Genomic DNA, 17,285 nt, shown 5'->3' with positions numbered 1-17,285 from the left:
TAAAAAATATGGGTTGATATTCACGACACTGAATAAATGAACTGATGAAGAAAAACTTTATTAGTGATATTTGGTAGAAATGTGAGTGTGTCCTCAAACCCCTTTTTGAAGCCTTTGTTTTAGATGTCTTCACTCTTTAATACTTCAAACCTCTCCTCTTTCTTAACGGTTTCACTATTCCAGATCCCACTTTCAGAAAATTTGGACCTACAATTGTATGATTCTACACCACTTTGTCTATATATGTTTTTATCGATCACCACGTCCATGTGAATTGTTCTTTAACCATGTGAGTTATTCTTCTTTTTATTGTTTCACTTTGACAAATTAATACAATATATATATCTAATGGAGGCACCATTGATAGAGAATAAGGCCACCATTGGCAGAAAAAGTATCATATGATATTATCATTATTAGGTTAATTATGTTGCTGATTGTGGTATTTTAAAAAACGTGGGTACAATGAATTAAGCACCAACATGTCCATGAAAAAAGTACGTGTCGTAAACAAATGTGTAAAAGCCAAAATCCAACAACCTAGATAACATTATTTCTTTCTCTTAGTAGATGCATGAAGAAACTAATTTATGCTTTATTAATAAGCCTTATCATTTCCAACAATACCATGAAACCACCCTAGTGCAGATGATGGAGTAATCATATATGGTGAGTTTGTGGCAGCATGTACTCCAAATTTGGATTAAGAATACAAGGACTTGCACTCAGCATTTTCGACCCTCTACCTTGCATACCCTTGTTGCTTTGGTGATGGAGAACATTGTTCCACCTAGGGTGAGCACATCAGGCCTGACCGCTTACCCAATTTGATTCGATCATGATCGAGACCAAATGGGTCAGGTCTAACTGTGTCTAAGGGTTTGGTTTAAAAATTAGACTTATACATATTTAGGGTTAGATATAGAAGACAAGCATGACTCGATCTGACTTGTCTCATGATCACTCACATATCATATTTATATGTGTTTTTATGCATTGGTGTATAGAATTATGACATCTCTTTTTTGTTGAAATTATCATTTTTCTCTAATTTTTCATCATATATATGATTAATAATATACACATATATCATTTCATATATCAAATTACATACCCATAATAATAACTAAAATATTGTGAAAATTTTATCTAAAAGATGTATGTATTATATTTAATCGAGTATATGGTCGAATTCGAGTTCGAGGATTGTCAATCAATATTTAAAATCAGATTAGTTTCAAGTCTAGAGTTAAGTGCTAGTTCAAAAAAAAAGTCTCGCAAATATTTAGAATTTAATAAGTCTTACTGACGCATGTTTCATTCTGCCCTTCATCTTTAATTTGAATGTTTAGCTTATAATAATATAATACTTTAAAATTCTATTAGTCAAAACAATTTAATAATTAATACTATGTCCATTCGATTTTAGTAAGATTTCTTTATCTCAATAGCTGAAAAACGTGCATGCTACCATATGAAATATGAAAGTTCTGTTGGAATACGTGTTACCCTAAATAGTACCAAAACAATTAATTAATGACGTTTAGCAATGAAGTCAACTTTCTTAATTGACAAATGGCATTATTATAAAAGAAATATATTTTTTATATTCACATTATTCTCTATATATTAAGTAATTATAGTGACTTGAGTGTTAAAGTATGTTTTTTTAGGTATTTTCAAACCGTCCAAGGCACGCATTTGAAGATCAGCTCATACCGAAATATAGCAGAAAGATTGAGATTGTATATGAAAGGTGATATTTAATTATTTTTCAATCTGGACTATAAAAAAGTAATGTTTTGGCAATTAATTAGTTTCTTGTTTGGGGTACGTTATGCATAAAATGAGTTAGGAGACTTGTAATTTTGCTTCCCAATTCTTATTATTCTAGATACTGCTTATTTAAACCTCTATAAATCTTATCTAATTCTGTGTGAGCGTAACACTATTTTGGGATCTTCATAGGAGAAACTTTATATCAATAAGTGTAATAATTTATATTCTTATTTATTTGTATTATTTATATTTAAAAAATTAGGTATGATTAAATATGAATAATATAATTAATAGTGAATCTTGATATAAAGTTTAGGGGACAACAATATTATTTACAATTTATAATTAAAATTAATTGATTAATAAAAAACATAAAGAAATATAACTTTCAAAATAATATATTAATTACAAATAACAAAGACATTAAAAAAATATACATTTATTTAAAGTGTTGTCATTCGTTCTTTTAAACACTTAAACTAATTGATGATTGAATTATAATTCAAATTTTCAATTATTTCTTTTTCAATATAAATTAGTAGGTTATCTACAAGAAATTTATATTCTATATTACAATATAATTTTATTTGATTGTCTTCATTTTACGTAAAATAATATAGCTAAATCATAATAATTAAGATAAGAGACGATTGAAAGTTTAATTTTTAATGCATTTCTCTTAAATAAACTATTACATTTTTAATGCATTTCTCTTAAATAAAATATAAACAAAGTTTAATTTTAAATAATAAATTATTGTAATATATATATTATAAAAAATTATACTATATCTAACACCCAATGACAGATAATAATGTAAAAACTCTTCCATCGTAAAATTATCTTACCTTTTCTTATGTTAAATTTGGATAAAAAGAAAATTCATTTGTCATCGTATATAAAAGACGTTAGATATATTTAAACTATAAATATGCCGCTTTTTGAACACAGCACATGACATGGAAAAGCACACAACGAAATCGAAGAGAGAGAGATATAGAAACAGAGAAATTAATGTTCGAACTAATCTTAAATTTGCAGTGATTTTGGATTTGCTGTTCCTTCTCTTTCCCTCAACGGTATTGTTTTCTTCTTCTTCTTCGTGTTCAATTATTATCTTATTATTACTATTGTAATGGCTGTAATTATTTTAAAGTTGTTGACTTTCTCCATTTTCATGGGTACCCATTCACTAATAATCAATCATCTTTAGTTTTAATATAGGTTTAATATGATATGATATGGTGTAGGCTTTGTTTTGCATTTTATATTCATAGTCAAACACTTTTTGTATATTTTATTTTTCTGGGATTCATTGGTTATATTTATTTGTTCTATGTTGCCCTTCATATTCTCATTGCTTAGAAGTGAGAACCATTTCTCTGTCTTTGTTAGCGCTTTATGCATTTTCTATTTCTGTTCCTTGCTTTCTTATGAAGGTTCTTTCATTCTTTTCATACTTTGATAGAAAGATTGAATTGGTGCTTTTGGGTTGAGTAAAGTTGTATTCTTTGGTTTACTTCATTATACTACCTACTCATGATAAGATCAATTTCCCATCATTGAAGGGAAAATCATTGTGAGATTCTTAGTTAGCTACTTAGCTTCAACTGATTGAAATTTTCTATTGGTGTAATGCACGGACAATCCGTTATTTGGTTTACATTTTCCTGTTTTTTTGAAGAGTGGTCGATTGAATTGTGGTTAATAGCTTAGACTTAGAGAGGAAGAGAAATAGTTTTTGGCTGTTAATTGTTTTATTATTTGAATATTTTCTGAATCTGTCCACTGTGCATTCTTAGAAGATATCTACATTGGTATTGAGTTGTATTTATAGCTGGCTTTCGTCATGATTTGTGGTCACCTAGTGCGTAACATCTACCGAAGAGTTCATTTTGTGTGATGGGTTGAGTTCAAGGACTGGGTTTCTGATGGCAGTTTAGAGGGCATTTTGTAGGTTAACTAGACTGAGATAATTTGAATTAGGTTTGTGGCATTGAGATGGATCAAAGAAGTGCAATGGATAAGGATATAGAAGTTGATATTGAAAGTGGCATGCCACTAATAGGAGATGATTCAAATAAAGTCTCTACTCCGGGTACTTCCAGAGAAGGAAAGACATCATTATCTAAAATTTCTGGTGGCTTTGTTGGAGGTTCTGTAAAAGGTGATGACATGCCAAGTTTATTTAGCAATGAATCAGATTTAAAGGAAGTTTGTGTGGAAGCAGTGCAAGAGTTAAACAACTCAAAAACGGGGCAAGACCCGGTGAGGCATCCAGAGAAGTTCCCCGTAAAGGAGAAACGTAAAAAAGCCAATAATAAAAAGGCTGCCAAACCTCCAAGGCCTCCACAAGCTCCAACATTAGATGCAGCTGACCATAAGTTAATCAGGGAGATAACTGAACTTGCTATGTTGAAGCGTGCAAGGGTAGAACGAATGAAAGCCCTGAAGAAGATGAAAGCTTGTAAATCTTCATCATCTTCCAATAGCAGCATTTGGGCAATGATTTTTACTGTTGTCTTTGTTATTGTGATAATAACCCAAGGTAACATTTGAGTAATGTCATGTATAAGACAACTCATCTATGATGTTGTGTTCTACAGCATCATAGGGGTTTAGCTTTGACTTTGAGCTATCAAAAGATATAATGATTTCATTAAAGAGAGAGAGAGAGAGGTAATGATGAGAGTCTTGCTAATCATTGAGTTGGAGACCATTTTTTACCTTTTTTTGTAACCTTTGGATTCTTCATTTTCTTTCCTACTTCTGGTTATCGATTCTGTATCCTAAGCTAGGCCTTTCCATATTGAGATTAGTACTTCATTACTATGTTTTGTTAGGGGTGGCCTAATACTTATTAAGGCCTAAAGCAATGTCTAAAATGTTGAGGCCTTTTTTGTTAACTAATATTTATTATTCTTCTTTATTTTCATCTGTTTTACTTTCCTAGTTTGTTCATTCAAGAAGCACTCACCTATCTTGTTTTCTATTTTTGCTTGTGTTTGTTTTTATAAATTTAATATACCATGTAAAAGTAGTCAACTAGTCATAGGTTCACTATTCTATTTATTTTTTTGGATAAAAACTAGTAGTAAATTGTTTTTGCCCCCGTAACATTTTTGGGAGCCTTAGCGAGTTTCTGGTTTGGCCGGCCCTGTGTTTGGTGAATGATAACTCCACAAGAAATCATCATTTTGGTAAAGCTGACATGTTTAGCATTACAGCCTCTATGTAGCCGATCTCATCTAGTGAGGATCAGCCTTGGTTGTTGTTGTATTGTGAACTGTGAAGACATGTATCCGGGGAATTTCTTTTGGTTGAGCCAACTGTTTTGTACGCTAGTGACTGTTTTTTCATTTTCAACATTATGTGTTATTCACTTATATGCAAGTTCGGGCTAACTGAACCAGGTTTAGGTTTCATCCATGATATTAACCATGTTATTCCTTTCACTTTTTATTTGGTGCAATGTGAGTTAATCCGATTTTCGGAGATCTAAATAAATAGTTTACTTTGTCCACCTAGCTAATTAGAATTGTGATAAGCTGATTTTTGTCTTGGTTTTGATTTCTCTTCTGCAATTACTGGCATCAAACACTTCAATTTTTTTCCCAGTTTTCTTTGATGTATTCCTCACAATTCCGGTCAGAGGGTTGCAACTTGCAAGTAAGAAAGATGATGGCCAAAATTTTCAAACTTTTATTCCCAATAGTTTGGCCTATGTCCATCTTATTTAGAAAATGTTGTAACTTTCTTAGATTGTTTAGTTCTAGAAATTCTCTTTTTATTATGAATTGATCTCCCAAATCTTTATGGTTATAAACCAACACAGTATGCAAGAAGACCTGATGAAATGCCTCCTATGGTCTTGTGCTTTTCTATTCTGATCAACAAGAACATGTTTGCGTTCTTTATTTATTTTGATTTAGATGTTCCTTTTGCAGGCTTGTCATCTGGAAAAAGTTCACCGGAAAGTTTCGAGGGATCTCCTTTATCTACAAGTGGAACAGATGGTGGTTTAATTTCAGTTCAGTACCAGCTCAATCCATCAGCAAGTGACTCTGATGCACCTGGTTCGATGTCTCACAAGTAAGTTAAAGTGCATGCTGTTTAGTGAACCTCTGCTTTGGTTCTCTTCCCCCCTTTTTGCTGAAAATACAATGCTGATATTGCAGCCTTCTAATATCAATTTTGCTACTTGATGGTACCTTGCAGTTTTGTTCAGCAGGTAACAGATTCAGATTTACCTGAAAAACTAAGAAGAGATTCAGGTTAATGCAGTTTTATTGACAATGCCTCATTACTGTTAGGACATTCTTGAGATTAGTTAGATGATTTTATATTCATTATAAGATTTCCAAATCATCTTGTAATTATTACTTATCATTTTGTTCCCCTATAGTGAACAGATTCTTATATTATAAATACAAAAGGGCTATAAGTATACAAAAGACAACACTTAACGCAACTCACATAGCCAATTTGTCCTTTCAAGTCGGTTATCAGACTTAGAGCTCGATTACTCTACAGTTATCATGGGTCAAAAAATATCCTTTCATCGTAGATCATAGGTCAAACGTAATTGTTTGCCCGGCCCAATAGGGTTATGTGGAGGGACTTGCTAAGCTTTAAATACATTTTGGGTTACAATTCTAATTACGAATTGGTTCAGTGTATTTGTAAAGGAAAGATGGCTTTAGTGTTCTTGTGCTTCCTTCTTATAGTGACTCTTTTTCTTGTCCTTCAATATATTTTGTTGATTTTGAGACTTAATGTATTCGTATTTATCCTCTATATGTATATTAACCAATATTAAAGGATAAGTTAAATTACCATAACATAGTGGCTTTTGAAGCATTAACTATTTTTTGTAACTATGATCTCCTAATTATTATGTGCTTTGTTTTAATAATGGAAGCCTAATTCAACATTATAACCTTTGGAGTTTGGACTAAGATTACAATGATCAATTTCTTTATTGTTACATGATTACAGTAAAATTATCAAAACATAATCATGTTCATTAAAAAATGCTTAACAGGTTATAATGCTTTCCTGTTTCTCATACAAATACCTTCATAAATGTAAGTTAACTAAGCTAAAGCTCTATAAATGTTCGATCCAAGAATGGGAAAAAAAATAGAAAATATTTATGGAACATTTTTTTATAGGAAAAAGTTATTATTTTAACCTTTTTTATGGTGGGAACTATGACATTGTGAATTATTTATGAATGTACAACATTTATGAATACAAAACATATTTATAGTTTATATTTATATTTTATTCTTGTATGTTTTTTTGAAGATTGAAAAATAAAGCAGAGTCAAAGAAAATATCATGAATAAGATTAGACATATCTATCCACTGCCCAACAATTTGTAATAACTAAACAGGAAGAAAGAAAATAATAAGGAACAAAAGAAAGGGAAAATATGTGCATTGTGAAGTGGTCATTGCACTTTTGTGTTAACTTTTATGAGACCGCAATGCATAAGGGTTTGTTTGTGAATTGAGTTTTGGAGGAGAATGAATGAAAACAAAAGGCAAATAAATTTGTGAGATGGTTCTGAAGATTTCCATTTTCCGTCATTCTCCTCCAAAACCTAACTCCCAAAAGGACCTTAGGTGGCTTTTATGAAACATCACCTTCAAAATTTGTTTTATATATTTCAACCCATGAATTTAAGGCTTCATTTCCCCACTCCCTTGAAGAGGGTGAGTGAAAGCTAAGAGCTGAGAACTAGAAGTTGCATAAGGCCTTTCAAAGTTAAGGGACTTTGTGTGAACTTTTTGTTATTAATTTTATCCTTACTCCTTAGGCTTTAAGCCTAATGATTAAGGAATTTAAATAAGCAATTGACTGCAGAAAATGTCATTAGTTACAACAAGACACATATTTTTGTTTTGTAATGATCAAAATATAGGAACATTGCCACATCAAAGAACATTCACTTTTTGTGTTATTCACATCACAAACATTAACTGTGAGGATAAAAAAGAAGGGAATTGAACCCGACGTGAATCGAACACGCAACCTTCTGATCTGGAGTCAGACGCGCTACCATTGCGCCACGGATCCACAAGTGATAATACAAGCTCAATACTAATATTTAATAGTAAAGAATTAGCTACATCTCTTAGATTTTGTAAATTCTAAAAGCTGTAATTGGAAAGCCAAAGATATGCAATTACTTGATATTTCATGGCAAAAAGGGATTATATATTGATGTTAACTACTTAACTTTGTGATAAGGAGGTCCTGTATATTGGGTCATCAATTTATACAACATTTTTTCAGTTTTCACACTAGTACTAGCATATCAGTACTCTATGTCAGTCGGGCTACATTTTATTTTTCTGATATATAATATATATGTAAAGTTTCAATAAATTTCTCAATTTCTAATAATTAGTGTATTATTGAATGTTTTTTTGTCAGTCAAAATGGGTTTTGGGGTTATGAAAAGATAAAATAGAAGTAGGAGAATGTATGGAATAATAATGATACATTGATGAAAAAAATAAAAGAACATGTCAAAATTTATTGTAGTTATTAATGGGATGTTATAAAATGATAAAATTGAAATATGAAAATTATGTCATGGTGGTTACTAAATGGAATTGAATGAAATTATACAAATTCAATTAACTGAATGTCCTTTAGGCATATTTTGCATTTATATAATAGTAAGATAAAGTTGGAATATAGAAATTACGTCTGTTCAATTAATTAAATACCATATAGTAGTATATATACCACGTACAAAAGAGTAAGAACTACCTCCATACAAAAAATAGTATTATTGAGTATAATAGAGATGCAAAAATTGAGTAATTATTTTGTTAGCTATAATCACTAAGTATTTTGCAAGAACAAGCTGTGACTTTCCAACTAATCACTCCTTTGACTAAACACACTATTTTTTGAAAGTAAAGAAGAAAAAAAGTGATTTTTCACTTTTAAATTTTCTCTCCAATATATTTCCTGACTTCTCTTCTTTCTACTATACCACAAAACTCTACTCATTCAACTGATCCTGTGCAACCTATGCAACCAGAACAAATACAGGACTATATAGTCAATACATTCAAGGTGACAGAAAAATGATGGGGAAAAGAATCTAGCCACCAGAACTGAGGCACTCAGCATCACCACTAGGTGTTACTTGGCCAACAAGGCAATGTGGAAGATGCTGTGAGTACACTGGACTCCTTTTGTTATCATGATCGGTTAGTTTCCGGCATGTTTTTCTACCCTTACTAGTTTCATCATCAAATTGAGCATTATTGGGAAGCTGAGAAGCTATCAGGATGGACAACTCTAACCTCCCGGAAGAACCTTCATAGCTGTTGCCGATGATCTTCATGAACTCTCCCTCTGCCAACTCTATGTCCATGTTATTCTTATCAGCAGGTTGCAAGCCCCAGTAGAACACCACGTTCGGCTCAGCTTTCTCATTGTCCATGTATTCTGTAGGGTTAGGATCACAAAAACCTTGGACACCCTCCAGCTGCATAGAAAACAAAATCAATCACATTAGGAAATGATGGTAAAACACATGTTGCAAGTTTATAAATTTCTGTCAACATCGTGCTCGACTTTCTTTCTTATCTCTTCTTCTAACCATTACCACCAAGTCCATCTGTGTAATCTTTTACATAGTCATAATTCATAAAGCATCACAAGAATATTTACAAATAAATAGGAAAATGCTATTCCAGATGGTTGCAGTGAATAAAGGGCAACCATGGTCAATTATAAAACACTGTCCGACAAATATTCTAATGTCTAAGTAAACAACAACGGGAATAACTAGATTTACGATTTGTGCAACTTACAATGACAAGAAGACCAGGGAAGCGTGACTTGACCCAACCAACCCAGTTTCCAAGCTCACATTGATCAGACGTGGAGAGGCAAATCTTGACAAATTGGGAATATCTTTTGGAGTATGGAAAGGGCTGAAATACATTGTCCCAAATGAAATCTGGCTTCAACAGATCCTTCAATGCAGCCAGATAAAGAATATGAGAGAAAAATCATAGGGAAAAAATAGGAGATCTAAGTGAATTATAGGGATAAAGAATATCCTTCAACTACGCTTCCAAGCAAAAACAGAAATGCGTTGCAGTATACAGATTAAGTGGCTCTGAATAAAAGTTGCAAAATGAATACCAAGGAGATCTAAGTTAAACAACACATACCCTTGTCATATTATGTCCACGTATAAACTCAGAGCTTATCCGGTAGCATGTGCTTTTAGTTATATTTGAATGGCAACATTCGTAAGGACTAGATGGCAACAAAATAGGCATCAAGGAAAACGGACGAGTTTCAATAGCATCTATAGATGTTCGCAACATTCCTTCCTGCAGCGACACTGGTTTAGGCCAGGGCCAAAATGCAAATGTTCGGAAAAAGTTTGTAACTAGAGCATTTAAGGTGGCATCAGGATGTCTTTGACAAACATAAGCTGCAAGAATTGCCAAATGAATTCCTCCCAAATAACCATGTAACTGCAATGTTATTTCATATAAACCATATAAGTTGAGTTCCACCATGAAACAAGATATGGAAGTAAGCATAACTTGAAAACAAAATGCACTTACAGCTCCATACACTCCTCTTCTTTTTGCCCAGAATTTAAGGATTCGTAGCATCAATTGAAAGTTCTGAAATACACAAATTTTGCATATAAGAGATCATAAAACCACATTGCACAAGACCTATGAAGCAAGACAAGACCAAGGTCCCTCACTGTCCACATAAGCATAGAAACAAAGAAAAAGGAAGGTAGTAGTCATCCTCAAAAACGAGAATAGAAGTTCATATATTTTTTAATCATTTGCATCATCCAAATAATTGTCCAAAAAGTTGTTTATAAATATAATCCCCTTGAGGAGAACAGAAAAGATTGACATGCATAATACCTCAACATTTGGAACTAGCTGAAGAATGCGCTTATTTGCACGTACACCGGACAAGCTTTTCCAGCTGGTATCGTCAATACTCCTCATAAAGAATGGGTTTAGTATGTCAACATTCTGTAGGATAATTAACAAGATTAGTGAAATAATTACTTATTAAACAAGTTCAGACAAATTACGAATATCAAAAATATTTAGTTGTACTGTTAAAACAAAATGTGAATGCAACACTAAAAGAGCCAATGAAATTATTTTGAATAAATTTTTAGCATGGTTGTTCTTAAATTGAAAAGGTCTCCATACATGCAGCAGTCAAAACTTTATTTGAATGAAATTTCATATTTGACAACTAAAATATGTTTTGATCATACTGACCTCAGGAACGTAAAGTACTCTAAGTCGAGCGTAGGGTAGATCAACGGACAATCCATCAAATTTGAATCTAATTAGAGGGACTTTGGCACTCTTGACACATTGAATCTCTGATACTTCAGGTCTCCTTTTAAGCATGGTGTGCAGAACAACAAAAAAGTCTTCCTGTATAGATCATATTCCATAAATATTGAAGCATATATTACATAATCAAAATAGTAATCATAAATGAAAAGACAAATACATAAAACTCACTGTCATGGTAGCAAAGTAAGGAGCAACACACAAAGCATCAATGTCAGACTCTGGGTTGTGAACCTGAACGTAATTAAAAGATAAAAAAAACAGCCTTTAGACTTGTCAACACAATGAACAGTCAAATGGCAGTAGATTAAGAGAAATCGTAACATCGCAAATTCTTTAGCTCTCAGCTTATAGACCAAGAAAAGCCAAGTACTACAAGAGGAATTGAGAAGGGAGACACTTACTCCAAGGCCATAAGATCCATATGTCAATATTGTGGCAGAAGTAACAGCAATCTGGTGTTTCGGTAATTGGTGCTGCCCTGCAACCTTCTTGATCCATGATGACACAATCTGCCAGTGATGTGCAAAATCAAATAAATACTATGATATATATCGTAACAAAGTAGAAGTGAAAGATTGCTAATGGAAGAGAAATATCATCAAGACTGTACAACATATGGCATAAAAATATTGAAATGCAAGTAAGGGAAGAAGTAGTTCAGGGGGGCTGTTGGGGATATTACAAGGTCATCGGCCTATTTAAGGTCTGCATTGGCCTAATCCATTTAATAAAAAGGTTAAGTCGAGACTATTTGAAAAACCATATTTAGTTAAAGGGATCAAACTTTTAAGCCTTTGGAAAAACCTTTCAAGCCAGCCGGGTCTGCTTGTTTAATTATGTATATTATTTCTATATATTTACATATTATAACACTTCAAAACTAATATATTATAATCAGTTTAATGAATAATATAAATTTTTAAATGCCTATTTAAAGGCTTGTTAGCCTGTTTAAGGATATATTTGTTGGACTACTTAAAGTCTTAGTGCAAAGTAGGCATTTAAATAAGCTTTTTGTCCATGTCAGCCTTTTAAAAGATAACTTAAAGATCAAGATTAGGCTTCGGATTTGAGAAACAGGTTAGGCCCGTGAAGGCAAAGTCTGGCATAGTGTTGCCTGTTTTCACCCCTACATGCAAGTTAACGAAACTAAACTTCAATTAACACAATGATACAAATGTGGGGATTTCCTTCGCGAGAAATCTCTAACGTCGTCCTTCAAGAAGGATAATTAACACTGATTTTAAATAAACTTACATACTTTTTAGGACACTTAACTTCAAATTAATGGCAGAGATTTGGAAGGCACATTTGTTGTGCTCAAAGTATGGTTTTCCTTGCAAGGATACGGAAATTTGAAAGTTGTCATCCTTGCGATAAAAAAATTGCACAACATTTATAACTGCGCGATAGTATCTAGTGTAATTTTAACAATAGCAAAAAATAAGTTGACTAATTTGTACAACATAGAAAAACACACCCGTTTTAAGAACGGTTACATGCCTTTAAAAAATTAAGCAAGTTTTAAATTTACACTTGTTCATAAAACTTACACAAACGAACAACCAGTTTACTAAAATTCTTAGAACCTTTCTTAAAACAATGCTAAGTTTCTTGTACATGCTTGGAAAAAATCAAATTGTACAAGGTATCCCACTATCATGTATAATCGTATACTATAAATAAAAGTTAAATTACATTTAATAAATAAAATATATATTCACAAAACCATGTTGATGCAAATTCAGATTTGTCTAAACAGCTCTCAGAAATGTGAAAATGTCAGGGAAAAGCACACAACTTCATTCATCTTTAACAAAAACACAAACAGCTCCTAAAAGGATAATGCATTTCAATCCAAACACAATTCCTTAATTACCAAAAAACAAAGTATGGAACTTTAGCAGTCAACTAACAAAGCAAAAAAAAACAAGAAAGGGAAAAAAGAAACAGCAACAATCAAAATACCACAACATAAAAACACAAGAAGTTAAGGGCAAATGAGGAATTGTTAGGAAAAAAACCTGTTTGAGCTTATGAATAGCCTTTTTCCTTTTCCCTTCCTCTTCTTGCGATGGAACAAGTTCTTCATCATTCACAAACTACATAAAATTGAATAAAACCCACAATTAAAAATTAAAAAAGTTATAAACTTCAAGAACATCAAAAACAAAAAAACAATAAAATAAAGAAAATGGGTTCACCTGAAGCAGAGACATAGACCTTTGGTGCTCCATTGCAAAAAACAGAGATGGGTTGAAAGGGAATGGAAGTAACACAAGTGAAGGTGGTGGCGGTGGTGGCAGAGAATGATCAACCACCGGAAAAGGTGGTGGAGGATCAAAAACGACGTCACTTTGGATTGGGTAAGATTCCAACTCCATACAACTTTGCAAAAAACCCAAAAATAAAAATCCCCTTTTGACTGAAAGAGAAGAAAAAATGAATAAAAAGGTAAAAATAAAACAGCGAATCGTGCATTATAGGAATTTCAAAAAGGGAAAAATAAAAATACCAGGTCAGTGGTTTTCTGTTGAGACCCAGAATAAGAATATGGTTCTGTTTGAAGCTATATTTAGTGATCAAAATTCAGAATAGTCTTTTTGTGTTCTTCGTATTTTCTTTTCAGCTTCTTTTTGCACTCTTCTACTTTCTGTGACCTTCATTCTAATGTTCCTCTGCTCATTGTGTTCAAGGGGAACCGCAATGTCTGTGTGTAATTGAGTTGGATCGGTTCGAGTCCAGTTTTCAGTAGAGTTAATTGTCAAAAAAAAAATTCATTTCTCAAGTTTTCTTTAACATATGGTTCTATACGCCGACTCAATCAAAAAACAATTAAAAGAACAATAACTTCACATGAAAAAACATATGTTTTTAATTTATTTATGGTTATAATTTGTCAAAATTATAATGTAATAAAATTTTAATTGTTTAGTTAAATTTTAAATTATTCATTTACTTTCCTAGCAAATAAACATTTCAATAATTTCTTAAACTTATTTATAACATTTTTTTATAGTAATGGATTGTTTAATTAAGTATAATAATGTTTTTTAAATTTATAAAAAAGAGTTATTAAATAATATAATTTAATATTATGATTTTTTTAGAATTTTTAATGTAAATTAAATTAGTGATTTCGATAATTGGCCTGACTGAATTGGTAGTTGTCAAATTGAGTCATTATTCCATCCAAGTTCAATAATATTGTATATTTGATATATAAATTTCCAGATTCTTTATGTTACCAACCTTCATTGCCATTTGCCAAGTCAGTGCTATGCTATAAGCCAAGACGCGTCATTTAAAACTCCTGAACATTGACACACAGCCCTTACATTAGAGTTTAAAATATATGCATCGTTAGTGTAAAGTTTTTATTCTATCAACATATTATTTATTGTTAATTTATATTATTTTTGTTTAAAAGTCAATAATAATATATGATTATCTAACAATGTAAAAATATTTACATTCCAGTGTTTATATATTAAATCTTTACTACAAAAAAATCAACAATGAACATGAAATTAATCAAGTGGTACAATTGTATAAAATCTCACTCACTCCACATATATCATACTAGTTAAATGTTAAAGATTTGATTCACATAGATGATACTAGTTAAAAGGGAACAAAATATATTAATTCATTATCCATATAGTTAGGGATATTAATTGATTATAAAAATCAATATAAGTCAAATAGATTTTTTCTATAAAAGAAAACAATTAAATTATGAAATCACCAATCATAATTCATATGATGATTTATAATCCTAAGATGGTTAGTCAATAAACTACTTTATCTTATTCAAAATCATAACAAATATAAGTGCGACTTTTTTCCTTCATATATCAATTAGAGCAAGGTTATGAAATCCGAGTCAGACATCAAACTGGAAGAACTCCTGTATAGGTTCTAACCGGTTTAACTGGTTAGACCGTACAATCGGACCGAACAACATTATAATATCATATATAATTATATATATATATACATATATTATATAATTAATTAAAATAAGTGAATAACATACTTATCAATATCATGTTTTACATAATGCCATAAATCAAAATAAAAGTGCATCAACCAAGTTTAAGTCTTACATAATTAAATTTATAAATCAAAATACAACTATCTCATATAGAGATTAAACATTCTAATTCATCAGAGTATCATTATCTTCATTAGATCCTAAATTGACATTGTTGGTTAGAGATGTATTTTGAGTATAACCATCTTCATGTTCTAGAGGAAAAGAGTCCAAATTAAGCTCTTCGTCAATAGTAATATTGCATCCTTCAACCATACCTACAATTTAGAATACATTAGATTAATTTGTATAATAATTTGAAAATTGGTGCACATCATAATATGTTCAAAACAAACTTTCGTCATCCTTTGTTAAATCAATTATCGGATTTGACAAATCATAATAGAACATTTTTTTTATTTCATCATAATCAATCAATGGAGTTTCTTCTTCTTCGGTAATCCAAAACTCAATATTCTCGATACTCTCATAGTCAACAAGATCAAATGTTCTTCTTTTATTAATCGCCCTATAATTATAAGAAATATGATATATCAATACAAAATAGGAGTTAAGTAACAAATATTAAAAATTAAGTTAAAAACAAACCTATCTTTTAAGCCCAAATTATAGTGCACATAGACTAGATCATTCAATCTTTTGTGCTCTAATTTATTACTCTTCCTTGTGTGTATTCTTTCAAATACGCTTCAAATTGTGTAACATTTTCCTTCAAGTTGTGTAACATTTTTCTCATCTAAATCTTCTTCCCTTCGAATTTGATTAGTTCCTCGTTTTCTACTACCACTAACTTGATTTAAGTGTTCCTTTAATTGATGTTTAACTTCAAAAGGGACTGAAACACAAGGTAGAACATCTCCTTTTTTCTCCAGCAAGATGTTGTTTAATTCGATGTATTCCTCCACCCTTGTAACACTTTGAACAATATAAACATTTTATACTTTTCTTTCCATCAACATCTTGCACTAATTAGCAATTGTCCCATGTTGAGTCAGATTTTGCTCTAACAGATTGAGTAGTAGGAGTTACTACTAGAGTTGTATTTGGAGAACTTGCAGATGATGTCATATCTGAAATGATAACCATTTACCAAATTAACATAAACAATAGGCTACGACATTTTTAACTTAAGCACTCTGAATTATATATTTCTTTATAGCATGGAAGCAATTAAATAATTCACATGTACTGCCACTCCAAATCATATATATGTTTGTTTACAGAAATAATTGAAAACTGGAACCTCTTAATTCTATATTTCTTTATCATACTGTTATATTAGTCAAATAAAATATAAGATGGTTCAAAGTTTTAGTCTAAAAAGTTAATTGAACACCAAAACTAATGTTCCTACCACCTAAACTAAGAAATTTATCATGTACTGCCACCTAGAATTAATATCTAAATAGTTTTAGTCTAAAATATAAGATGGTTCACATGTACTATCACCTAAACTAATGTTCCTGCAACGTGAACCACCTAAACTAATGGTTCAAAGTTTTAGTCTAAAAAAGATAAAGAGCAACGTGAACCTAGAGTAATGTTCTTGCTTCTTATTAAAAGTGAGATGCAGAAGGTGAACCTAAATAGTGAAGGAAGAAGGTGAAAAAACTGCAGATGATGAAGGAAGAAGACAACAAAGTCAGAAGGTGAAGGAAGAAGACAACAACGTAAAGGATGAAGATGATGATGGTGAAGAAGAAGACGGTGACGTGAAGAATATGGCGATGGTGTAGGATGAAGACGACAATGGTGAAGAAGAAGACCGCGATGGTGAAGGGTGGCGGCTAGCAGCGGCTATGTTTGAGACTGAGTTCTCTATTTTTTTACTGTTGCAATGTAAATGTGTAGTGTGTAGTGTGTAGGGCCTAGTTTCTAATTTTTATTTTATTTCATCCAACCGGTCGGTTTAACCAATTGGGTTATTCCGGTTTTACACGATCTAACCTGGTTGGACCGGTTTTTCCACGGGCCAAAACGGCTTGGAATGGTATCCCGGTTTTATGGGTGTACAGGGCCATCTATGCAGGCGGGTAACGGTTGGACCGTTCGGACC

The 17,285-nt window shown here is 31.7% G+C and overlaps 2 protein-coding genes and 1 non-coding gene across 5 annotated transcripts; 1 reads left to right on the top strand and 2 right to left on the bottom strand.

Moving 5' to 3' along the window:
* LOC109333767 lies at nt 2,710–6,595 on the top strand. Of its 2 annotated transcripts, none has more exons than XM_019569335.1 (4): nt 2,710–2,858; nt 3,582–4,327; nt 5,727–5,871; nt 5,998–6,212. In XM_019569335.1, exons 2-4 carry the CDS (start codon nt 3,781–3,783, stop codon nt 6,056–6,058), a joined length of 753 nt encoding a protein of 250 aa, XP_019424880.1. In that variant the 5' UTR covers nt 2,710–2,858; nt 3,582–3,780; the 3' UTR covers nt 6,059–6,212. The 2 variants fall into 2 exon arrangements, with proteins under 2 accessions (XP_019424880.1, XP_019424879.1); XM_019569334.1 differs by lacking the exon at nt 2,710–2,858 and adding an exon at nt 6,455–6,595 and having other exon boundaries at nt 2,877–4,327; nt 5,998–6,087.
* Nucleotides 7,793–7,864, bottom strand: TRNAW-CCA. Its single transcript has one exon. It is a non-coding gene; the product is annotated as a tRNA-Trp (tRNA).
* LOC109334888 (nuclear poly(A) polymerase 3-like) lies at nt 8,567–13,932 on the bottom strand. 2 transcript variants are annotated; one of them, XM_019570879.1, is made up of 11 exons: nt 13,688–13,931; nt 13,377–13,597; nt 13,197–13,274; nt 11,574–11,681; nt 11,341–11,403; nt 11,089–11,250; nt 10,717–10,830; nt 10,396–10,458; nt 9,991–10,302; nt 9,625–9,789; nt 8,567–9,296 (listed from the first exon to the last, which is right to left on the bottom strand). In XM_019570879.1, exons 2-11 carry the CDS (start codon nt 13,554–13,556, stop codon nt 8,907–8,909), a joined length of 1,635 nt encoding a protein of 544 aa, XP_019426424.1. In that variant the 5' UTR covers nt 13,557–13,597; nt 13,688–13,931; the 3' UTR covers nt 8,567–8,906. The 2 variants fall into 2 exon arrangements, with proteins under 2 accessions (XP_019426424.1, XP_019426425.1); XM_019570880.1 differs by having other exon boundaries at nt 8,907–9,296; nt 13,377–13,560; nt 13,688–13,932.

This window comes from Lupinus angustifolius, chromosome LG19, assembly GCF_001865875.1.
Source record: "Lupinus angustifolius cultivar Tanjil chromosome LG19, LupAngTanjil_v1.0, whole genome shotgun sequence".
NCBI classification, from domain to species: Eukaryota; Viridiplantae; Streptophyta; class Magnoliopsida; order Fabales; family Fabaceae; genus Lupinus; species Lupinus angustifolius.
This window is presented reverse-complemented; position numbering and strand designations above follow the sequence as displayed.